This window comes from Emys orbicularis, chromosome 4 (assembly GCF_028017835.1).
Source record: "Emys orbicularis isolate rEmyOrb1 chromosome 4, rEmyOrb1.hap1, whole genome shotgun sequence".
Taxonomy (NCBI): Eukaryota; Metazoa; Chordata; order Testudines; family Emydidae; genus Emys; species Emys orbicularis.
The window spans coordinates 44,458,698-44,479,420 of NC_088686.1; the positions used below are offsets into that span (position 1 = coordinate 44,458,698).

The 20,723-nt window shown below is 52.5% G+C and overlaps 1 protein-coding gene across 1 annotated transcript in view; it reads left to right on the forward strand.

The window, feature by feature from the left end:
- The first annotated feature begins 597 nt into the window (after nucleotides 1–597).
- The window catches only part of LTBP2 (latent transforming growth factor beta binding protein 2), a 113,721-nt gene continuing 93,595 nt past the window's right edge, over nucleotides 598–20,723 (forward strand). The window contains exons 1-2 of the mRNA XM_065404166.1: nucleotides 598–1,121; nucleotides 13,035–13,105. Coding sequence (XP_065260238.1) covers nucleotides 598–1,121; nucleotides 13,035–13,105 — 595 coding nt within the window. The remainder of the gene's footprint in view (nucleotides 1,122–13,034; nucleotides 13,106–20,723) is intronic.

Consider the following 20,723-nt stretch of genomic DNA (forward strand, 5'->3'; position numbering starts at 1 on the left):
GTCGCTCATGGGTTAATGTTTCTCTGTTGTAGTTTGTTTCCCTTTGCCAAAGTGGGTGTTGCTGGAATGTCTCCTCTGGTAAGGAGGGGGCCGAGCTGTGTCCTCTGCAGAGGGGCGATGTCAGCATCAAAAAGACACAAAAGGGGGAGGTTTCCAAAAATAAAACCCTCCATCCCCTCCAGACTCCGCCAGTGCCAGAGGCAGGCGAGAAGGTGCTTGGAGCTGTCTGCAGAGAGCGCAGGCTCTGACAGCCAGGGGAGAGGAGAGATTGGGAGTTCTCCTTTCAGGGGTAGGAGGGACGGCTGCAGCCGCTCTATGCAGCCCACGCTGTTGGGTTTGCTGTGTTACCTTCGCCCCAGGCTCTCCAGCTCCTGCAGGCAGCAGGTACTGATTAAGTGCCGCCCCCCCCCCCCCCCGGCCCCCCAGCACATGGCAAAGTGAAGGATTTGGAAGGCTATTTCAGGGACTCGCTCAAGGAACTTTGCCTAGTCTCTTCCCACAAACTCCCGTTGGATACTTGGCTTCATGGGGCTGTCAGCCACACGCTGAGTGCTCTCTGCTCCCTTCAGGACTGGCCTTTCCTCTCGGGCAGGCAGCATGAGGGGCTCCTGGGGCAGTTTTCTCCCTCTCACTTTAGCTCTTTTCCTGGGGCTTGGGGATTCTCAGAGAGACTTTGCTGGAAGATTTGATCCGAGTTCTTCATTCCGAACCGAAGCTGGGAGCAGGGACACAACTCGGCTGAGGCTGCGGAACCAGGGCAGTAACTTGGGACCCACGGGCAAGGTGTACAGCCTGTTCCGGGTGCACAGCCCTCCTTCTGCCTCGGAGCACCTCCCAGAAGCCTCTCCTGTGGATCGCCCAGCCTGGATGAGGAGCTTGACAGGAGGGGACAACAGGGAGCAGCCGTCTATTCCTCCAGATCACAAACTACCTGCTCCCCAGAGCGCCCGAGGCCAAGCCAGCAACCTGAGGGCAGCTGCAGACTCTCCAGATGGGACCCTCCTTCAGACCCCTGTGCAGAGGCAGAGGACGGACTCCTCACGCCAGCAGCAAAGAAACGGGCTCAAAGCTCGGACAGTGCCTAGGGCAAAGGTGCAGAATGCCAGAGGCCGACTCATGGGGTAAGTGCAGCCAAAGGGGTCTCGCTGCAGGACCAGGTGCCTAACGTGACTCCTTCTATTGCACCCACTAAGAGGTCTGAGCTGGGAGCAAAAGAGCCAGGTCCCCCATCTTCAGGGGATCTCAGTAAGTGGGGACTCCAGCCTCAAAGCTCCGGCCACAGGAGGGACCTCTGGTGTTGGTCCCATATCCACCCGCTCTTTGCTCATTAACCAACCATCTGTGCCAACTGGCACTGCACCTATGCCATCCCTAGGAGGCAGAGCTTGATAGTCTCTCTCTCCGTAGGTCACTTACCCACTTTCTGTCCCATGTGCAGTAATAAGGGCCAGTCTGTGCTCAGCTTCAGCTGTGCTGACCCTCACCTGCCCCTGGCACACAGCCCAGGGCCCAAAGCAGCTTAGGAGTCAGCTCAGTTACTTGCTGTAACAATGTGTGTATGTCCCCCACGTGCAGGAGGAGTCCGTCTCAGCACAGAGAGCGTGTGTGAGAGCACGTGACGTGTTGTCTGCAGCATTTCTCCTGGGTGTGTTGCCTTGGAACGTGCTGGTTGTGCTGCCCTTCTTGCGTGGGTTTGCGGCACGGCAGGGTTGCTGTGGGTCACACAACTATGTTGCATTGCAGGCTGTAGCTTTTGCTGCCCTGCTCGTACAGGGGTTTTGTGTGTAGCCTTGCAGGGAGTGCAGGAGGTGGGGAGTTGCTGTGCAGTGTGTGACTGTGGGGCAGTGCAGTGGGGTGGGCTGTTGTGGCCCCTGCTTGGCTTTGGGGAATGTAGCTGGGTTGCCATGGGCTCCGACTGCAGGTACTGGCCTCTTGGCGCATTGCACCTGGAATGGGCCCCTTGTAAGTTCTGCATGCAGTAGCTTCCAGCTTCACACAGCTCCTGCTGGCTCAGCTGGAGGAGGCTTCCTATGACTTGCCCGGCACACCTGCCTCCAGTTCCAGTCCCTGCCATGGTAATGTGGAGCTGGGGGGAGGGGGCATGTGGTGTGCCTAGAGACTCCGCAGAAGAGCCCTTGGCCCTGTGCTTCCTCCCTCTCCTGCCATTCCCCTCCCTGCTCCCCTGCCCTGGGTGCACCTCTCAGATCGCTCTGCTGGTGTAGTGGTGCTCATGAAGCCACCCTCCCTAATCAGTTAGGAACACCCAAATTGCCACTCCTGGCCACCCTCTCAGCATAGTCACAGGATAATGGCAGAGAGGGCTGGCTGGGGGCTGATTGCTCAAGTGCCTTCTGACATGTGAGCTTAGTGGAGACTTACAGAAACGCTTTCTTCCAGCACTGAACAAGGAACTTTACTAGAGTAAGGAAAGCAGCACTATTCCTAAAGCTTCCCTCCCCCAGCCTCACTGCAGAGCTTCTGCTTAGAGCTTTCCTCTGCCCCATCCCACCGGCTTCCTACAACAGATTTAAAGTAGCAGCTCGCACAGCCTTACACCTTTTCCCCTCCTGCCCTCCTCCCCCATTGCTCTATAAACATATTTAACAATAATTAATAGTTAAGAACAAACTATAGCTCTGGACAAGCCTCTGGCTTCCTCACTTATCCAGCTCTGCTCACCTTTTGGCCCTGAGAGGGGCTTGTCCAGTGGATTCACTTGGATTATCAAATCCCATTCAGTCAGTTCAGGACACTTAGCAGAATGATCACCCTCCACTAAGGTTGTGGTGTAAGCATCATTGCTCTTGGGATCACATGGCAATTCAGCTGGGCTTGGGGAATCAGCGGGAGATGCTGCCTGCTACCTCTGTTATGAGTACCCAGATCAGTCTCAACCACGTTCTTGGGCTGCAGCTACTTAGGGACAAAAGCTGATGTCCAGTTTTATCAGGGGTGGGTGGCCTGGTTTAAGGTTGGGTGCGGGGTCAGGCTGCAGTCAGATGGCTAAAGAAGAAAACCTGAGACCTCTTAGAAGTAGCAGCTCTCATTCTTTAAACAGGATCACTTAGGATGAAGATTTACCTGTGAGGATGGCAGTGTTGACCCATAGGCAGCTGAGTTTAGTTTACTCTCATGACTGTTGTGGGGAAGCCATATAGCTCAGAAGAGCTAATAGGTAAACTTTAGTTGTAGCATTCTCTTAGCAATCTGAACTGCTCCCTCCACCAGTCTATTCACTTGTGGGTGATGAGGGCTGGAAGTAAAATCCTTGAAATCACACTGCATCCCAAAAGCTTGGGACATGGAGCTGGCATATCGTGGGTCATTGTCAGTGACTATTTATTTCGCCTGGATGCCAGGACAAGAAAAGTTGCCTTGTTAACTTTTCTCTGACCTGCTGACTTGGGGGGGTCTAGTGAGGTGGAGAAGTTTTGCGTAACTGGAATAGTCAGTGGCTACCAACATGTTTGTTTTCCTAACACAAGCCTAGTGCTATTCTTTTCCAAAGCCTATTGGATATATGTTCTGGATAGGAAAGTGTCTTTGAGTTGTGCCTTTCTCGTAATTCTACAAGACTCGTGATTCCATCTCATCTATCTGATTTTCGCCTTTGCTATACTCGCTGTGTTTCTGCCCAGGAAACTCTGTCATTTGAAGAGGCTTTATCTTATGGTGTTTTCTTTTTCCTGCATGGGAATGTTTTCTACCTGCATCACACTTGCACCCCTTTCCTGCAGAGTGCCTTTCATTTTCACTCACTCAGATGACCAGGCAAGATGCACCAGCCATTCCACAGTAGCTCAGACACTAATTATAATTATTCTGAAAGTTCCTTTTTTAAAACCCCAGTTACTAGATAATGTCTTATTTGTTTTTTCTTACCGATTCCTAAGTTGCAGTGCTCTGATTCTCCATATAGGGCCCTAATACAGGCCCACCACACTTTGGCTCCAGTGGAGACATACCCTGAGGTTTAATTTCCAGCTCGGGCAGACATACCTGTGCTAGCTCTATCAGAGTTAACTATAGAAGTGTAGTTGCAGCAGTGTGACTGTCGGGAGGTTTCAGATGGGTGGAACCTGGGGTGGCTTGCCCATCCCGCTGCTTGCGCTGCCAGAGCTACACTGCTATATTTTGTTTGCTAGCTTGATCAGAGCTAGCATGGATATGTCTGCCCGACCTGGGAATGACATCTCCAGCTCCAGTGTAGACGTGCCCTTGTGCTGTACTCTGCACCCTTTGTCAGAAACACCCCATTCCTTTCTGCAATAAAATGCTCACCCTCCTGCTTCCTAGGAAGGATGGCATAGCTGTCTCATCTTTCCTCTGGGACAGCGATGATCCAGACGTGTGTTTAGCTTCACTCCCTGTGGTAAAAGTGAACACGGTGCCATATCCTGGGGCCTAGGCCATGCTCTGTGTTCACTGTGGCTACAGTGTGAAAGCTGGGGAAGGGCTCCTTCCACGCAGGCCATTGAGCGAAGCCAACTGAAAGTCTTAGGGAGAGCTGAACTTTGGTATTGTGTTTTGCTGGCTTGGAATGAGTCAACTTCTGACACCATGTCCGGCGTCAGTAGCAAAGAATCACAGAAGCTGCTTTTTTCTAACCCTGAACAAGGAGCTTTATTAGAATAAGGGAAACAGAATTATCCTCAAAGCTGCAGTCGCTCTGTGGAGCTTTGCTTAGAACCGACCCCTCCTGACTGGTATCCGTACACACGCCCTCCTACCATGGATCACAGTATTCCTGCCCACTGCCAGGATCAGCCCATGTTCAGGTTGGGTGTGTTCAGTTTGATTTTAAAATGTTTGTACATCTTTTGATGTAGTCCTTGGGCTTTTGGCAGGTTCCCACCCTGGGCCTTGGTGTCCCAGAGTTGGGAGCCTCTGGGCCATTGAAATGTCTCAGATGCACCCAAGGTGTAAAGATGCCACAGAGCTGGGTGTATCGCTAGCAAGAGCTGGCCAGCTCCCAACTCAAGGCAGACGTGTTACAGTGTGGCTGGGTGCTTTCCCATTGCACAAGCTGCTGAGTGTCGTCTCTACAACTGCGGAGCCTGTGCTCCCCCCTCCCAACAGCCGGCTGGCTCCTGAGATCAGACCTAATCACACAGCTCCTATTATTAGTGCCCGCGGGGTGCTCAGTGCTTTCCAAATGGAGAAGAGCATCTTCATGAGCCTCCCCCGAGGCTGTTGTGCTGTGAGCCCCTCCTTCCCCCCACTCCTGGCAGCGGGAGCAGTAGGTCAGTGGAGATTGGTTAGGACATGAACAGTGGAAGTTAGCAATCCTGGCATACATGCATGCACAGGCACGAGACTGGCACACTGCATACATCCCTCATCAGTGCTTGGGAGACACACCCAGCTCCTGCCCTGACACATGTTGCCCCCGCCTCCCCTATCAACACCACAGGACTCACACTGCACCATGCTTTGGTTGATGCAGTTTATGCCCATCCCTCCCCTGCCAACCCCACCACCTCTAGCAAATGTGACATAGAAAAAATAGGAACAGAGACATGAAGGTTTGCAGGGCAAAGCTTTCAGGAGTTGGGAAACACCCCAGTTAGGCTTACACGGGCAGCCTTAACTTGGCCCCTAACATGGCTGCCTCATTCCAATACGATCTTCAGTCACGTAGTCATGTGCCTTTTCTGGAATAATTCAATACCACATCATACAGAGCCCCTACAATCTTAGGGCACATCCAATATACAAGAAACTGCTGTTTAATCTTTTTTGTTCACACTGATGTCTTTGTTTTTCAGTCTACAGAATCTGTTTATTCAGACAGCATATATGGTGTGTTCTCTCTCCAGCATGTGTTCCTTAGTAATGTAGTTAACATCCGAAGGCTGCTCAGGGGCAGAGGCAGTTAATGATGCTAACTCAGATTCCTATTTTCAGAGGCTTGTCTACGCCAGCAGCTTTTCACTCTCACTCTGTGTTGTGTAAGAAGGGTTTATGGTGAACTTCTCATATAAAGTTGGATGAAATTCTCTGGCCTGTGCTATACAGGAGGTCAAACCCTGATAATTTAATGATCCCTTCTGGCTTTAAATCTATGAATGACTTTAATGGAGCCTGTGTATTAGTAATACATTGTGCGGTGCCCAGTAATACAGGATGATGCCTAGAAGGTTGTAAAAAAATGTACTGTATACTATTGTAATATTTGGGAAAGCATGTGATCACATAATGGCTGTGCACACCATTAACGTGTGCAACTCCGTGATCTTATCGCTGCTTCTCTTGTCCTCCTTCCCCCTAGTGTTCGTTACACTTGCTTGAATCTGGTTTCCAACAAGATTACAGAGTCTTCAAGGCTTGTGTCATCTTATGTGTGTGTGGAGCACATGGTGCAGTGGGGCCCTGATCCTGACTGAGGCCGCTCCTGCAGTACCAATAATTAATAAGGAAGACTGTATTGTAATAAGCCAAGGGGGCGGAGTTAAGGTTGCACATTCAGCCGTGGCTGTGGCATTTCCTGACATGGGTGGCAGAGGGGGCTTTGCCATGCAGACTGTGCATTCTTGAAGGTTTGTTTTCACTGTGGACACGTAGGAAGTTACCCGCTAACTTTGGAGATGAGGTTGTGACAGGAACTCCAAAGAAACAAGCCAAGGGTTCTGTCTTTCTGTCTCCCAGCACTTGTGGACCAGGGAAATGGCATCTGGATGAAAGACAATGACTAAGGCCCTGAGCCTGGAAAGAGAACGACATGGGTGGACCTCTCCCCCTGCACAGAGCCCTAGAGATCTCTTGACAAGATCAGGGCAGGAATGACTCTGTCACAAAAAAGGGAACCCTCTTCCCCCTTGTTGCCCCAGATGCTGCTTGTTTCTGAGAGCACCTGCCAACCCTATTGAGTGAGGGAGGGGCAGCTTCTCTTGTGCTCAATTTGAGTGCAATTTGGGGCTGCTATCTCCAGACTGGGGTGTTTGGAGATTACAGAGCACATCTAGCACCTCAGGTGAGAGCTGCTAAATATGATCATTATCAGCGCTTGGCGTAGTCAGGGCACTGTACCCTAACAGACTCATCCCCACAGGTACATAAGTATCGCAGCCCTGTGTTATTGGTGGGAAACAGAGACTGAAGTGAGGTGACTTAGCCAAGACCCCCTTGGCACTCAGTGGCAGAGCCAGGATTAAAGCATGGGCCCTCCTGAGGCCCAACCCCATGCGCATTTCTCCTGAATTTGTCCAAGCACCTGCTGTGGCTGACCTGATAGGGCTCTTGGGCAGGGAGACCTGCTTGTGGAAATTTCTTCTTTTTACTCTGGGCCTTTTGGGCTGTGTTGAGCTTGGTACCACCTGGTGGTGATACTGGGAACTGCTGAGCACTCCTGCCACAGAATGGCCAGGCTGTGTACCTGCTGTATGAGTTATAGTATCGATGCGCCTCTCACCTCCGCTAGCCCTGCATGCAACAGAATGGGCACCAGTCACTGCCTCTCTCCAGGGCTTGATTCCCTCCCTGCTGCTCAGTGCAGAGGGTGGCTCCTGGTCTCTGCTTAATATGCTGCATTCAGCTGGAAATGCCGTTCTAGTTTGCTTCCCTTCAGCAGGGCACAGGGAGCATGGATTACATGTGGCCAACCCACCGTGCCCGTGCTGCCATAGTGGGCCGTACATGCGTGGTGACTGGCAGCATAGGGGACAGTGGCATGGGGCAGCCTTCCAACAGGGCTCTTGGGTTCAAAGGCTGGTGGTGCAGTGCAGTCCCCAGCAAGGCACTGTGCCTAGGCTATCGGGTTCAGAGGGCTAGTGACACAGAGCTAGTCCCCATCCAGGCTCTGGGGATTGGCCGATGCGTGGTGGCCCCCTGGCTGGGCACTCTTGCCTGTGCTCTCAGGTTTCTGGGTGGGAAGCACTGGGCAGCCCCGGCAGGACACCATATTTGAGATGGCAGGGTGGATGGGTGCCTGTCATGCAGGCTGTGTGTTTAGCTCTGGCTGGTGTTATTCACAGAGCACTGGGGGCTCAGTGCTGCACAGAGCCCAGCAGGGACCCATGTCGCTCCACACAGCCACTTCTGACCTGCTGCCTTTGCCTCAGTCCAGAGGCCCCAGCACCTGCGTAGTGGTTGACTTTTCACACATATAGAACTCCTTGTTGTGGGGCAGCCCTGCAGCTACCTAGCCTAGAGCGTTGCCCCCACAGCACCGAGCTGCGAGCTCCCAACTCGGGGCTGCGATGCTGGGGGTGAGCGAACCCCAGTTCCTGCTCCATGTGAGTGCCCTTGGCTGGAAAATGCCAGAGGAGAAGGCAGCAACCAGAGGGCTCCTCTCTGAGTTGTGTGGTTGCTGGGAGGCATTGGCCATGGAGTGCGCAGTGAGCTGCACGCAGCTGGGAGCTGCTATTCTGCCAAGCTGCAGGAAGTCAGCCACTCCCTGGAGCACCATCCCTCTGAGCTGTAAACACGCCGTGCTCCTTAAACCTGCAGGGGTTTATTTTGAATTCTTCATAAGACAACAAAAACCACATGGCATTCAAGCCATGAAAATGTCAAGTAAATGCTTTAAATGTAACCAGATGCTTCCAGGGCTGGTTCCTGCTCAGTGAAAAACCAAGACCGCTTTGCCCAGCTCTATAGCCCCCAGCCATCTTCTCCCCCAGTCTCCCAAGGCTCCAGCACACCTGGCTGTCCATTAACACCGTCTCATCAGGAGGTGAGAGAAAAGTTTGCTCCATTCCCCATGTGGCCCCAGCAGTGCGGCCCACGCAGTCTGGAATAAGAATAACCCTTAGCACCTTGCTAGCATTTTACTGCTTCCAAGAGCTTCACAAATATTTAGCTAATCAACCCTCCCCACCCTAGAGTGGCACTGGGGCCTGGCGAGTTTGGCATCACTTTGGAAGTTTCCAAGCTCTGTCACTGACTCACTATGTGATCTTTGGCAAGTCCCTTTCTCTGTCCCAGCCTCAGTTTCCCCATCTGCAATGTAATGCTTATGATACTGACCTGCCTCTCGGGGTGTGGAGGATATGAGTTAGTGTCTAGAAAGTGCTAAGGATTAGGATTGCCCATGAGCCTGGAGGACACAGCAAGGCTGTGACAGTGAGTCTGTCACTACAGGCAGCAGCAGGCAGGCCCTGCCAGGAGCAGTTAGAGGGCCCTCGGGGCAGGCACTGAAAAGATCATCAGCAACAGGATGAGCCCAGAGGGAGCTGAGCCTGGGGGAGTGACACAAAGCACCTAGTGATCATACCCTTTTGCATGCACTGCTTCACATGTGCTCCTCAGACGTGGTTCTGCTGCCAAGATAACCACGACTCCTAGCGAGTCAGCCCTGGCCTCTCACTCCTTTCCGTGCTTGTTCTTTGTGCTTCTGCTTCACCCGCACAGCCTCTGGCTGCTCCTGCAGGCCTGGCAGCAGCAGCCTTCCAAGGGAGAGTCAGACCAGCCCCCAGGGTGCTGGGGTGCAGCTGTCCCCCTGATAGCTCACAAGAGTCGGGCATGTTGATGCGGTGCCCTCAGAGAGTGGGAGGGCCTGCTAGGTACTGGGCCACCTGCTCTATTCCAGTCTTGCACTCTGCACCCCAGAACGTGTTGCCCACCCTACGGCCTGGGAAGAGATCAACTCTCACCAGCAGACACTGAGAGGCCTGTGTGTGCGTGCGTGTGTGAGCGAGCGAGATCTAGACAAAGATTCCGGACTTCATTCCACGAGGAATTGTTGGTTTGATCTGAGGCCAAAGCAGCTTCTCTGGGGGCGGCGCCTGCTCCTGCCTGCAGAAACCACCTTCTGATTGTGCCAGTAATTTGAGGCAAGAACAGGAAATGTTTATGCTCCTTCACAAACCTGCTGAATGTGATTTGCAAAGTGCATCTAGGCCACCTCAGGGAGGAGGGGGGAGCTGTGGTGATGTCTCATCTCACAAAGCAAGCGGGGTTGGGCCTGGTCAATAATCGGATGGGAGGCCTGCAACAATATAATGATCAGATGTTTTTAGACATCTAAAGATATGGTGCAGCTAGGGTTGCCAGGTGTCCGGTTTTCGACCAGAACGCCCGGTCGAAAAGGGACCATGGTGGCTCCGGTCAGCACAGCTGACCGGGCTGTTAAAAGTCTGGTTGGCGGGGCTGGCAGGCTCCCTACCTGGTTCTGCGTGGTTCCCCGGAAGCGGCAACATGTCCCTGGGCTCCTAGGCGAAGGTGTGGCCAGGGGCGCTCTGCCCCTGCCCAGAGCACTGGCTCCGCACGGCCAATGGGAGCTGCGGGGACGGCGCCTGCGGGCGGAGGCAGAGCGGAACCGCCTAGCCATCCCTCCACCTAGGAGCTGAGGGATATGTCGCCACTTCCGGGGAGCCCCCCAAGATAAGTGCCACCCGGAGCCTGCACCCCTCACCCCCTCCTGCACTCCAGCCCCCTGCCCCAGCCCTGAGCCCCCTCCCACACCCAAACTCCCTTCCTGGAGCCTGCACCCCGCACCTCTTTCTGATCCCCCTCCTGTACCCCAAATCCCTCATCTCTGGCCCACCCCAGAGCTTGCACCTCTGCCTCAGCCCAGAGCCCACTCCTGCACCTTGAACCACTCATTTCTGGCCCCACCCCGCAGCCCGCACCCCCAGCTGGAGCCCTCACCCCCTCCCACACCCCAACTCCCTGCCCCAGCCCAGTGAAAATGAGCGAGTGAGTGAGAGTGGGGGAGAGCGAGCGACAGAGGGAGGGGGTATGGAGTGAGTGGGGGTGGGACCTCGGAGAAGGGGTGGGGCCTAGGGGAAGAGGAGGGGCAAGGGTGTTTGGTTTTGTGCAATTAGAAAGTTTGCAACCCTAGGTGAAGCCTAAGCAGCCTAGATATGGGCTTGATGCAGGAATTCCTTCTATGGCCTGTGTTATGCAGGAAGTTAGCTAAGATGACATAATCAATCCTGCTTGCCTTAAAATCTATGAATATTAATACGAGCTTGATCCTGAAGAATCGGTAAGTACTTTACAAGAAGTTACTCGGCTACAGAAATCATGCTATCTGCCTCTACTTGCACACAGTGAAATGCAGCCCGTTCTGGGGTGAGCCATGTAGCTGTTTAATAGTGCAAAGCAACACTCCACAACAGTTTGAAGCAGGAAATGAAGAAAAATACTGTATCCATTTGAAGCAGCAGGGGAGATTTATGGGAGCAAAATATAATTACCAATGCTGGATTAGACCGTTTCGTGGAAAACGGTTCTGTGAGATCTTTAATGGCCCCCGATTGTCAGGACCTCAAATTACTCAGAAGAACATAAGAACGGCCTTACTGGGTCAGACCAAAGGTCCATCTAGCCCAGTATCCTGTCTTCCAGCAGTGGCCAATGCCAGAGGGAATGAACAGAACAGGTAATCATCAAGTGATCCATCCCCTGTCGCCCATTTCCAGCTTCTGGCGAACAGAGGCTAGGGACACCATCCCTGCCCATCCTGGCTAATAGCCATTGATGAACCTATCCTCCATGAATTATTCTAGTTCTTTTTAAAACCATGTTATAATCTTGGCCTTCACAACATCCTCTGGCAAGGAGTTCCACAGGTTGACTGTGCGTTGTGTGAAAAAACACTCCCTTTTGTTTGTTTTAAACCTGCTGCCTATTAATTTCATTGGGTGACCCCTAGTTCGTGTGTTATGAGAAGGAGTAAATAACACTTCCTTATTTACTTTCTCCACACCAGCCATGATTTTATAAGCCTCTATCATATCCCCCCTTAGCTGTCTCTTTTCCAAGCTGAAAAGTCTCATTAATCTCTCCTTATATGGCAGCCGTTCCATAACCCTAATAATTTTTGTTGCCCTTTTCTGAACCTTTTCCAAGTCCAATATATCTTTTTTGAGATGGAGCGATCACATCTGCATGCAGTATTCAAGATGTGGGCGTACCATGGATTTATATAGAGACAATATGATATTTTCTGTCTTATTCTCTATCCCGCACTCCGCACCCTCCTGCACCCCAAACCCCTTCCCTGAGCCCTCTCATGCACCCCGCACCCCTCCTCTGCCCCAATCCCTTGCCCTGAGCCCCTTCCTGCACACCGCACCCCCTCCCACACCCTGCACTCCCTCCCGCACCCCAACCCCCTGCCCCAGCCCTGCATACAATTTCCCCACCCAGATGTGGCCCTTGGCCCAAAAAGTTTGCCCACCCCTGCCGTAGCACCTGGATGTTCCTTCCTAGGGGGTTTCCCCTCCAAGCAGTGGTGAGCTGGAGCCGGTTATTAAATTTAGAAGCCGGTGTAGAACCGGTTGGAAAGGGGCCGGCAGGTGGGCAAACTCCGGTCCGTGGGCCACATCCGGCCCGCGGGACCGTCCTGTCCGGCCCGCCTGAGCTCCCAGCTGGGGAGGCTCCCCCGGCCCCTCCCCCGCTTCCCTCCCCCTCTCACAGAGCCCCAGCAAGCTGTGCCGCCAGCGCTCTGGGCAGCGCTGCAGCTCCTGCCGCTTTGAGCAGCATGGTAAGGGTGCCGGGGCTGGGAGGAGGGGTTGGATAAGGGGCAGGAAGCGGTTGGAGGGGGTGGGGTTCTGGGGGGCAGTTAGGGTGGGGGGTCTCGGGAGGGGGTGGTCAGGGAACAAGGAGCAGGGGGGTTGATGGGTTGCGGGTTCTGAGGGGGGTAGTTGGGGGCAGGAAGAGGGTTGGGGTCGGATGGGTGTGTGTGTGTGGGGGAGATAGGCACATGGGGCTTGTACTCACCGTGCGGTTCCCTACCGGCACTTCGGCGGCGGGAGGGGGTGTCTTCACTCGCTCCAGGTGAAGGACCCGCCGCCGAAATGCCGCTGAAAACCCGGAGCGAGTGAAGGCCCCCCCCCCGCCGCCACCTAAGTGCTGCCAAGGACCCAGTAGGGAACCGGTTATTAGGATTTTGGGAGCTCATCACTGCCTCCAAGCATTTAAAAAGCCCAGCCTGGGTTGGCTTGAGAGCTCAGGCTGCAGTGGTCTGGGTGCAAGGAAAGCTCAGATGCTGTAGGAAGTGGTTCTGTTGGTGTCTCCGGAGGTGCTGGCTATGAGGAGGCCTCACCATCTCTCTTTTCCTAATCCTGCCATTTGTGACTGCTTAGGCCGAACGTCTGCGGGGGACAATGCTGCTCAGGGTGGACAACTGCTCCTGGCACAAACCGATGCATCAAACGTGAGTACGAAAGAACCGTTGATTAGAGACGTCAGTCATGGCACTTAATGCATCGCTGGCAGGCACTCAGCTATCCCGGTGATGGGTGTGGCAGGTGGGCCAGAGAATGCCCCTTCCCAGTCCTTTGGCCCTGAAGCCCCCTTAGTCGTTACACTGATGTCTTTGAATTTCTCCACTATTTGGTTGAGACATAAACAAGGAGAGAATTCCCTTCTCTGCCTGATTCACCCCAGCCCCTGTTATGGGCATGGTGTGCTTCCCACGGCAGAGAGAACGGACACCCTCTATGGCTGCTGTTACATATATAATTCCCAGAGCTGGGCTTCATGTCCCCTGTTGGTGCTGCAGCACTTCTGGCCAGGTCAGTGGTCCATGCTAACATCCCTGCATCAGAGACCAGCCCCCTTCCCCTTGTTAATTTGTTATTAATCAGGATCGGGGCCCCACTAAGCTGGGTACTGCACATATACATTCAGAAACATGGGCCTGCTCCTAAGAGCTGATAAATTTGAAACAAGACCCAAGTGATTGTGATAAATTGCAGGAGGGAGAGTGGTGGGGGAGGGTAGTGGAGGTACGATCACATGGCAGCTGGTGCCCCCCAGACTGATGGTTCCAAATGATCTGAAAGTTTTTTACAAAAGCAACTAACTAGGTTGGCTAAGGGGCTGCCCTGGGAAGGGCTGGGGTGTGGGAGTCTGCTTTAAGGGGGGTGTGCACACTAGGGAGACAACAGAAAATGGCTTGAACACTCACTCAATCCCTGACCACCTCATTACTGGGGAGCTGCTCTCCCAAGGAGGCTGTGTCCCTTCATGCCTTCCCAAGGTAGCAGTGTGAGTACAAACACCTGCACCCCCATCCCTCAGTTCTGATACAGGCTCTCTGTTTGGGGAACTCTCTTCCTCTCCCTGGCTGTTACTTCAGAACTCCTCTCTTGCCTGTAAACGCAGGGCCCTCTGGGCTGGGGCCTCCTGCAGGGCAGCTCCGCTCAACACATTCATAGGACTAAAACAGAGTGGAGTGATTTACAGGGAAATAATCCCATGGAGGGGGCTCTGGTGACATCATTAACCACATGAGCTGGAACCCCAGCGATGCAATTAATTACATTGTAAATCAGGGCAGCTCACTGGTTGCTGGTTAGTTTTCTTAACCTGTGGATCCAGCACGGCTTGTAAGTTTCCAAACACATAAATCCTCTAAAACCGCAGAATGAATGAAGAGAGGGGTTTATCCTGCAAATGCCTCAGCTCCACCATTTGCTGCTGCCATGCTTTGTGGACCACCCGCAGAAATCTGCCTGTTCCCCTCTGACCTGCTGCCCAAATAATCCCAGAGACGCTCTGTGCAGAGAACATGTGTAAATCCAAGCAATAGTCTCTCTCCTTTCCATGCCTGTCTTCAGTGGGCCTGACTTCTGGAGTTGGCCACCTGGGAATTCTGCTTCATCTATCTGTGATGTTGTAGTGGAGCAGGGTCTGCATCTGGGGTTTATAAAGTGGAGTAGATTGCAGCTGGTCTTCTTGTGAGCCCTGGAAATCAAACCTCTGTCACAAGCAAATAAGGAGAGCAATAGTAAGAGCGAGGAAAGTCTGGAGGAGACGGGACTCTTGAGCAATAAGCATTACAGAGAAAGCAGAGGAGTGGCTAGTTGTCCTTGTCTCCCCTGCCCAGGCACTCAGGGTCAGCACTGTGTCTGCAAACTTGTCTGGTTTCCTCACAGCCCCGTTTAAACACAACAGGACAGCCTGGTGCACACAAGCCATGAGTGATTGCTGTAGGCCCACACTGGCCAAGATCTGCAGGGAGAGAGATTAGTGCAATGTGTTATACTGGAGTGTCATGACGGGTAACGGCAAAAGACTGAGCCAAAGGAAGCGTAGGCAAAATATCAGGAAGACACTGCCTGATGGTGAGATGGGTCAGGCTGTGGAACCTTCTCCCAAGGGAAGGGGTGGGAGCCCCATTTAACAGTAGACTGACTGAGAGGACAGCAGGGGAACAGACAGCTAGATGGAGAACTTAGATCTCGTCCTTCTCTGGATTCTGTGACTTAATATGGAGAGGCAGGCCATGGAGACTGCAGGTCCCAAGCCCGGGAACGTGGCCTGCCTTGAAGAACTCGCTCTTCTATTGTGCTCATCTCTTGGACTGGAGGCTGATGACTGCCCCCAGAAGGGAAGGGGGAAGTACTAGCCCTTATGATAGGTCTCAAAGCACTTTACAAATGAGGTCAATATCTGACCTGAGCTGGGAATAGAACCTAGGTCTCCTGAGTTCTGCTCTGTCCACAAGGAAATACTGTCAGCAGTGGTCTGGTGACTGGCTTTTGGTTTCTGGCCAGGCTAGGAGGATGCCACGGCTTGAGTCACACTACAGACCAACTCTCCCCAATCTTCAGAGCAAGGCTTCCTCTGAGCCAGTGACAGCTCAGCCAGGGCCTCTATTGTTGATTTGGTCATCCTCTTAATGCCTGCAGGCGGCTATGTCCTAATCCTGGGGCCTTTACAATAAGGAGCCTCAAGCTTTCTTTTCCCACCTCCTGCCCCAGCAAATCTTGCTTAACCTTATTCTTGCTTGAAAGGAGGCTGGACACACAGCCCCAATTAGGGCCACTTCTCTGTCCCCCCTTCAGGCTCCTTACCCCCTTCAGGATCTTGCAAACCCACTTGAATTCAGCATGTTTCCTTCAGCCCTTTCAGGGTCTGATCCTCTCCCCAACTCAAAGATGGAATAAGTGCCCTGTCCTTGAGGGAACTCCCTGGAAGTCAGGGATGGGCCAGAATCCTCCTCCTACCCACACTCCATCTCTAGCTCTCTGTCTCTGCCTGTGTTTCTTTTCTTCTGTTTGTGCCTCTCCTCCCTGCCCGCTGAGGTCAGGCCCTAGCGTCCATCTGGGGCTCCTCACCTGCAGAGTGTCACACATGTGAGCGCTTTGCCCCCTTCTGGCTCATTTGCACGTTGGGTTGATGTTCTGTGCTAATGACACTTCGCTCTTAGCATCATCTTGCTGCTGTTTCACTGCTAAGGAAACATGCAGATTGGAAACAGGTTTCTGAACTGCAACTGACGGATCCTTAAATCAAAGAAAATTGAGACCATGGCTGTCGAAAGGGGAGGGGCCTGCAGATGCCCCCCACTTCAGGAAGAAGAGGTGCCCACTGGCACTGCAGTACTGTGCCCTCTGTTATTCTCACTGCCACACTGTGCCTCCCACATCCTCAGCACCCTCTGATGTCCTTGATTCCTGGCTGAGAGTCTCCCCTGCTCTGCCCAGCAGGCGAAGGGGGTGAGGGATTGGCGCACTGTGGCTGGGAGACTGGTTGGAACTGTGGGTAACTGCCATTAATTTCCCCACCTGTTCCTGCTGCAGTCACTGCTTGCAAAAACTGTTTGTGCCAAATCTGGACATGGTTCCCCCCTCCCCCCCCCACCCCGTGTCTCCTTTTAGCTGAGCCTGCCAGGAAGACACACATCCATACAGGGACATCACAACCACTCCCTGGGCAACCATTTCTGATGGGGGATGAAGAAGGTGGGGGTGGGGGAGCCACCTCACTAGAGATATTTTCAATAGTGGCAAAGGGAACTTGCTTAAATGTGCAGTGAGATGGTTCCTCCATCCACCTTGGGGCCCAGTGTCCATCTCAGGTGACAGCCCCCTTTCAGTGAGAGTGAATCTTGGGCTCCACCTGTTAGCCTGGCTGAAGTGAAGAGAGGAGATGGACCCAGGCGTCCACAAGCTCTACTCTTGACTCTTCCCAAGGGACATCTGCCTCCTGAACATTGCTGTATCAAGTGCTCTCCCTCTTTTGATCTCTTGCTGGGCTGGAGCTGAGCTGTTTCCATGGCAAAGCACGTTCTAGGCCCCTGGGTGGTGGTGCTGGAGGGGATCTGGTGCTTGCTATGCACATGAGAGCCACTTGTCATGGACTTCAAGAAACATTCTTGTTCTGCTGCTAGACACTAGTCCCCACTGCGAGAATGGGGTGCCTTTGTGCCCCTGGAAAGGAACAGGGTTTGATTTGGTCTTACTCTGGGTGGGCTCCCCACTAGTGCCACAGATCCTGGGGGGAGGGTGCTGTGTGGGCAGTGGTAGGAGCTGTAACAAAGTGGGGATTGGGCAGAAGTGGGAGCTAGTTTGAGGCCTGTGGAAGGTGCAGGTGGGGGATGGGGTGGAGGAGATCAGAAACTCCTCAGCGCAGCCAATCGTATTACTAACATGCCCATCCCTGAATATCCAGGACCCCTGTTTCCAGCTCCTTTGTTCCTGCCTGGCTCCAGTTCTAGTGACCCCCTCCACATAGTTCAGAGTGAAAGTATTTGCTGCTGCCAGAGGGGGGGTGTGCAGGGCACAAAATGATGTGTGGGTTGCAATGGACCCTGAGTCCAGGAGCTGTCTGTGCCCTTGCTGCGTGAGGCTGTTGTAGTAGGTGGGCCTGAAGCCAGTGTGCACCAGAGTTCCCAGAAAACCTCCCCTCTGGGTTGGCACCATCTGACTCCATGTTCCAAAGCCACCTCCAGCTAAGTGGAGTTCTCTTTCCATTGTAAACACATGTACGTTCCTTTCTTTAGCATAAAAATGCAGGAGTCTTGAGTTCTTTCCTGTTCGGGGTTGAGTTTCCCTGGGCCAGCCTGGCCTCTGAAATCTCTCCTCCTTCCTCTCATGGTGAAGTGCGATTCTTCCTCTCCTCGTCTTTTTATAGCCCTCTTGCTGTGCTGTCACTTCCCAGCTCGGAGTTCCCATCGTGCTGGCTGATTAAAGCCTTCCGCTCGTGAAGTGTTCCTGCTGTTGCGCCGAATGTGCCAGGACTTGTGATGGAGACGGAGACTGCCTCTGCTCTGCAAAAGCCATTTGCAGGAGTCAGAGCAACGGCCCAGGAGAGTGGGTGCCACAACTGTGCCTGAATCTTCCTGATTGGAAGGAATTGGAGATGGGGGCTGTACTAGGCAGCTCTGGGACATGCCCAGGGGAATTGGGAAGGAATCTGTGCTGCTTGGTCATGTTTGCGTAGCTGTTTAGATTTATGGATGAGCAGGTTAATGTATCTGTTTTAGAACATTTCAGGCTCCCAGAAGCATTCGACTAGAAGTTAGAATTCATGAATGTGCCAACAGCAAACAGACCAGAGGAGCTGAAACATCATCTCTGGCCCCAAGAGGTTTCAGATAAGACAGCCCAGTAACCAGCATTCTGTGCTATCTGTGGGGCTTTCCCCATCCATCCCAGGCACCGCCTCCTCACCTGTTCTGTCCATCTGGCTATAAGAGTGCACCTGCCCCAATGTTTTTATCCTGGTCTCAAGTGGGGTGCACTCTACTGCAGCTCAGTGTCCAGGGACGGTCAGAACAAACTCGGACACCAGGGGAAACCTTTGTAAATAAAAGTTCAGCCTATGGAATCTGCCCAGAGTATCCGAGAGCCCCAGTGACTTCACCTGGGTAACAGGATCTGCCCAGGTCGTCAGTGAGAGAATGAGGCCCCACTTTGTTCACTGCAGGATCTTGTGATTGTTAATGTAATTATTCCAGAGAAGCCAAATAATTTCTGTTCTGGAGCAAGGGGCCAAAGACTGACTCACCTCCCTTCCCCACCCCACCGGCAGACAAACAGTAGAGAGCACGCTGGGCTGCCAGACGATGTCTGTAAACAAAGTGCAGGGCCGGCATCTTTCTCTCATTAGCGACTTTTCGGTGAGCAGCACAAATGCTATTTGGGAGCTGGGCTCCTGCCCATGTGGGCTGCCCATGACTGCTCAAGTGCCAGGCCATTGTCAGCAAAGATTAATTAAAAGGACACTGTCAACATGGGGAGGCCTGACAATGTCCCTCCCTGACAGGGGATGGTAAATCTCAGACAGGCCTTGGAGCAAAACCTTTCTCTCCTTGAAGCTAAACTAATGGTTCGGCTGAGTAAACATTGCTTGGTCCCCAGCAGCCTCCCTCCCCAGGCTGTTCTGCTGGAGTTTGGGTTGCTGGGGACACTCAGGCTGATATTTTAAAAGCTGCCTAGGGGACCTTGGCATCCTGTTCCCATTAATTTCCCAGACATGTGTTTTTGTTTAATTTTTGATCTCCTGATCTTGTACATGGAGCAAATCGGGGGATCAATCCAGATGGAAATGCAACCAGAGACAATGTGTCTGTGTGAGAAAGGAGGGGAGGAGCTTCTATTTAGGTCTAAAGGCCATAGGTTGGGTCTCAGCATTGAGACAGGAGATAGTGTATGGCCAGAATGTTGCCCCTGTTCTTTGAGGATCTAATGCCTGTAACATACCAAGCACAGTGATTTTCTCCCTTCTCCAGCTCACAGTTTTCCAGGGATTTTCATTCGTCATTATCTGTGTGTATGACTGAATCCAGATCTTGGGCAAAATTCTCTGGCCATTTGGCTTTTTCCTGTCTTGGGGGTTGAAATCCAATGGGGAAAAAAAGGGAATTTCCTGAGACTCAAAGGCTAGAAAGATGCAGAAACATGCAAGTAACTAATTCTGGGACACTTGGACACTTCCTGCTAAACTGAGAATTGGGGAGAGTGGGTGAGTGAGTTTTAATTTACTGAACAAAGTTTGCAACTACTTGGAATGTTCCTTTTTTCCTACCCAGACAGATCAGCAAACCAAGCTGTCTGCCCCTACGCATAGGAGCCAGAGCGGGGAGATGCCACTGCTTCTGGGAGCCACGTGGAGTGGGGCAAGCTCCCGACCCCGCTCCCCAGCTGGAGCGCCAGAGCGGGGCAAGCCTCAGATCCCACTCCCCGGAGGGCCAGATTAAAACGCCTGGAAGGCCAGATGTGGCCCCTGGGTCGTAGTTTGCCCACCCCTGTGCTAGACCTATTATTATTTTGATGTCAACTCTCATGATTTTATCATGAGTCGTGCAATATTTGTTGTTTTTCCTTAAAGCCCCAACTCCTGGAGACAAGTGATTACTGGAGAATCTCAGTTTTCATTTTAAAAGAGCATGTTTCTAGCCCCTAATGGTGCAGAGAAAAGCTTGAAACGTGACCTGGGTGTAATCTAAGAGCTGGAAGGCAAATAAAAAGAATCCAATATTTATAATTTTTTTTTGAGAAGCTTGTGATTTTTCAGGGCCTGACTCATGATTTTTAAATGCTGGGGGTTGGCAATGCTGCTGCTGTCAGATGATCAGCCCTCTTTCCTCTGTTACGCATCTGGAGTGGGTGAAAAACAGTTTTCAGAGGGATTTCAAGTTCTTTTTTAAGCCTGCTGGAACAGCTTGGCAGGGGACAGATCCAAGGGCTGGAATATTTCAGCTATGGCAGTTCCGCTACTTCCTGAAGAGAGAATGGGTCTGACCCCACTCTCCTTCTTCACTTGCTTTATCTCAGCAGCTCATGGATTCCTAGAATGGCTGGGCTCCTGATAAATTACCAGAGTTTACAGCTGACGTGAATATACTGTATGTGGTGTAATTGTAGCTGTGTCCGTCCCAGGATATTAGAGGACAAGATGGGTGAGGTAACATCTTTTATTGGCCCAACTTCTGTTGATGAGAGAGACAAACTTTCGAGCCACAAAGAGCTCTTCTTCAGGTCTGGGAAAGGTAACCTGAGCGTCACTGCTAAATACAAGGTGGAACAGATTGTTTAGCA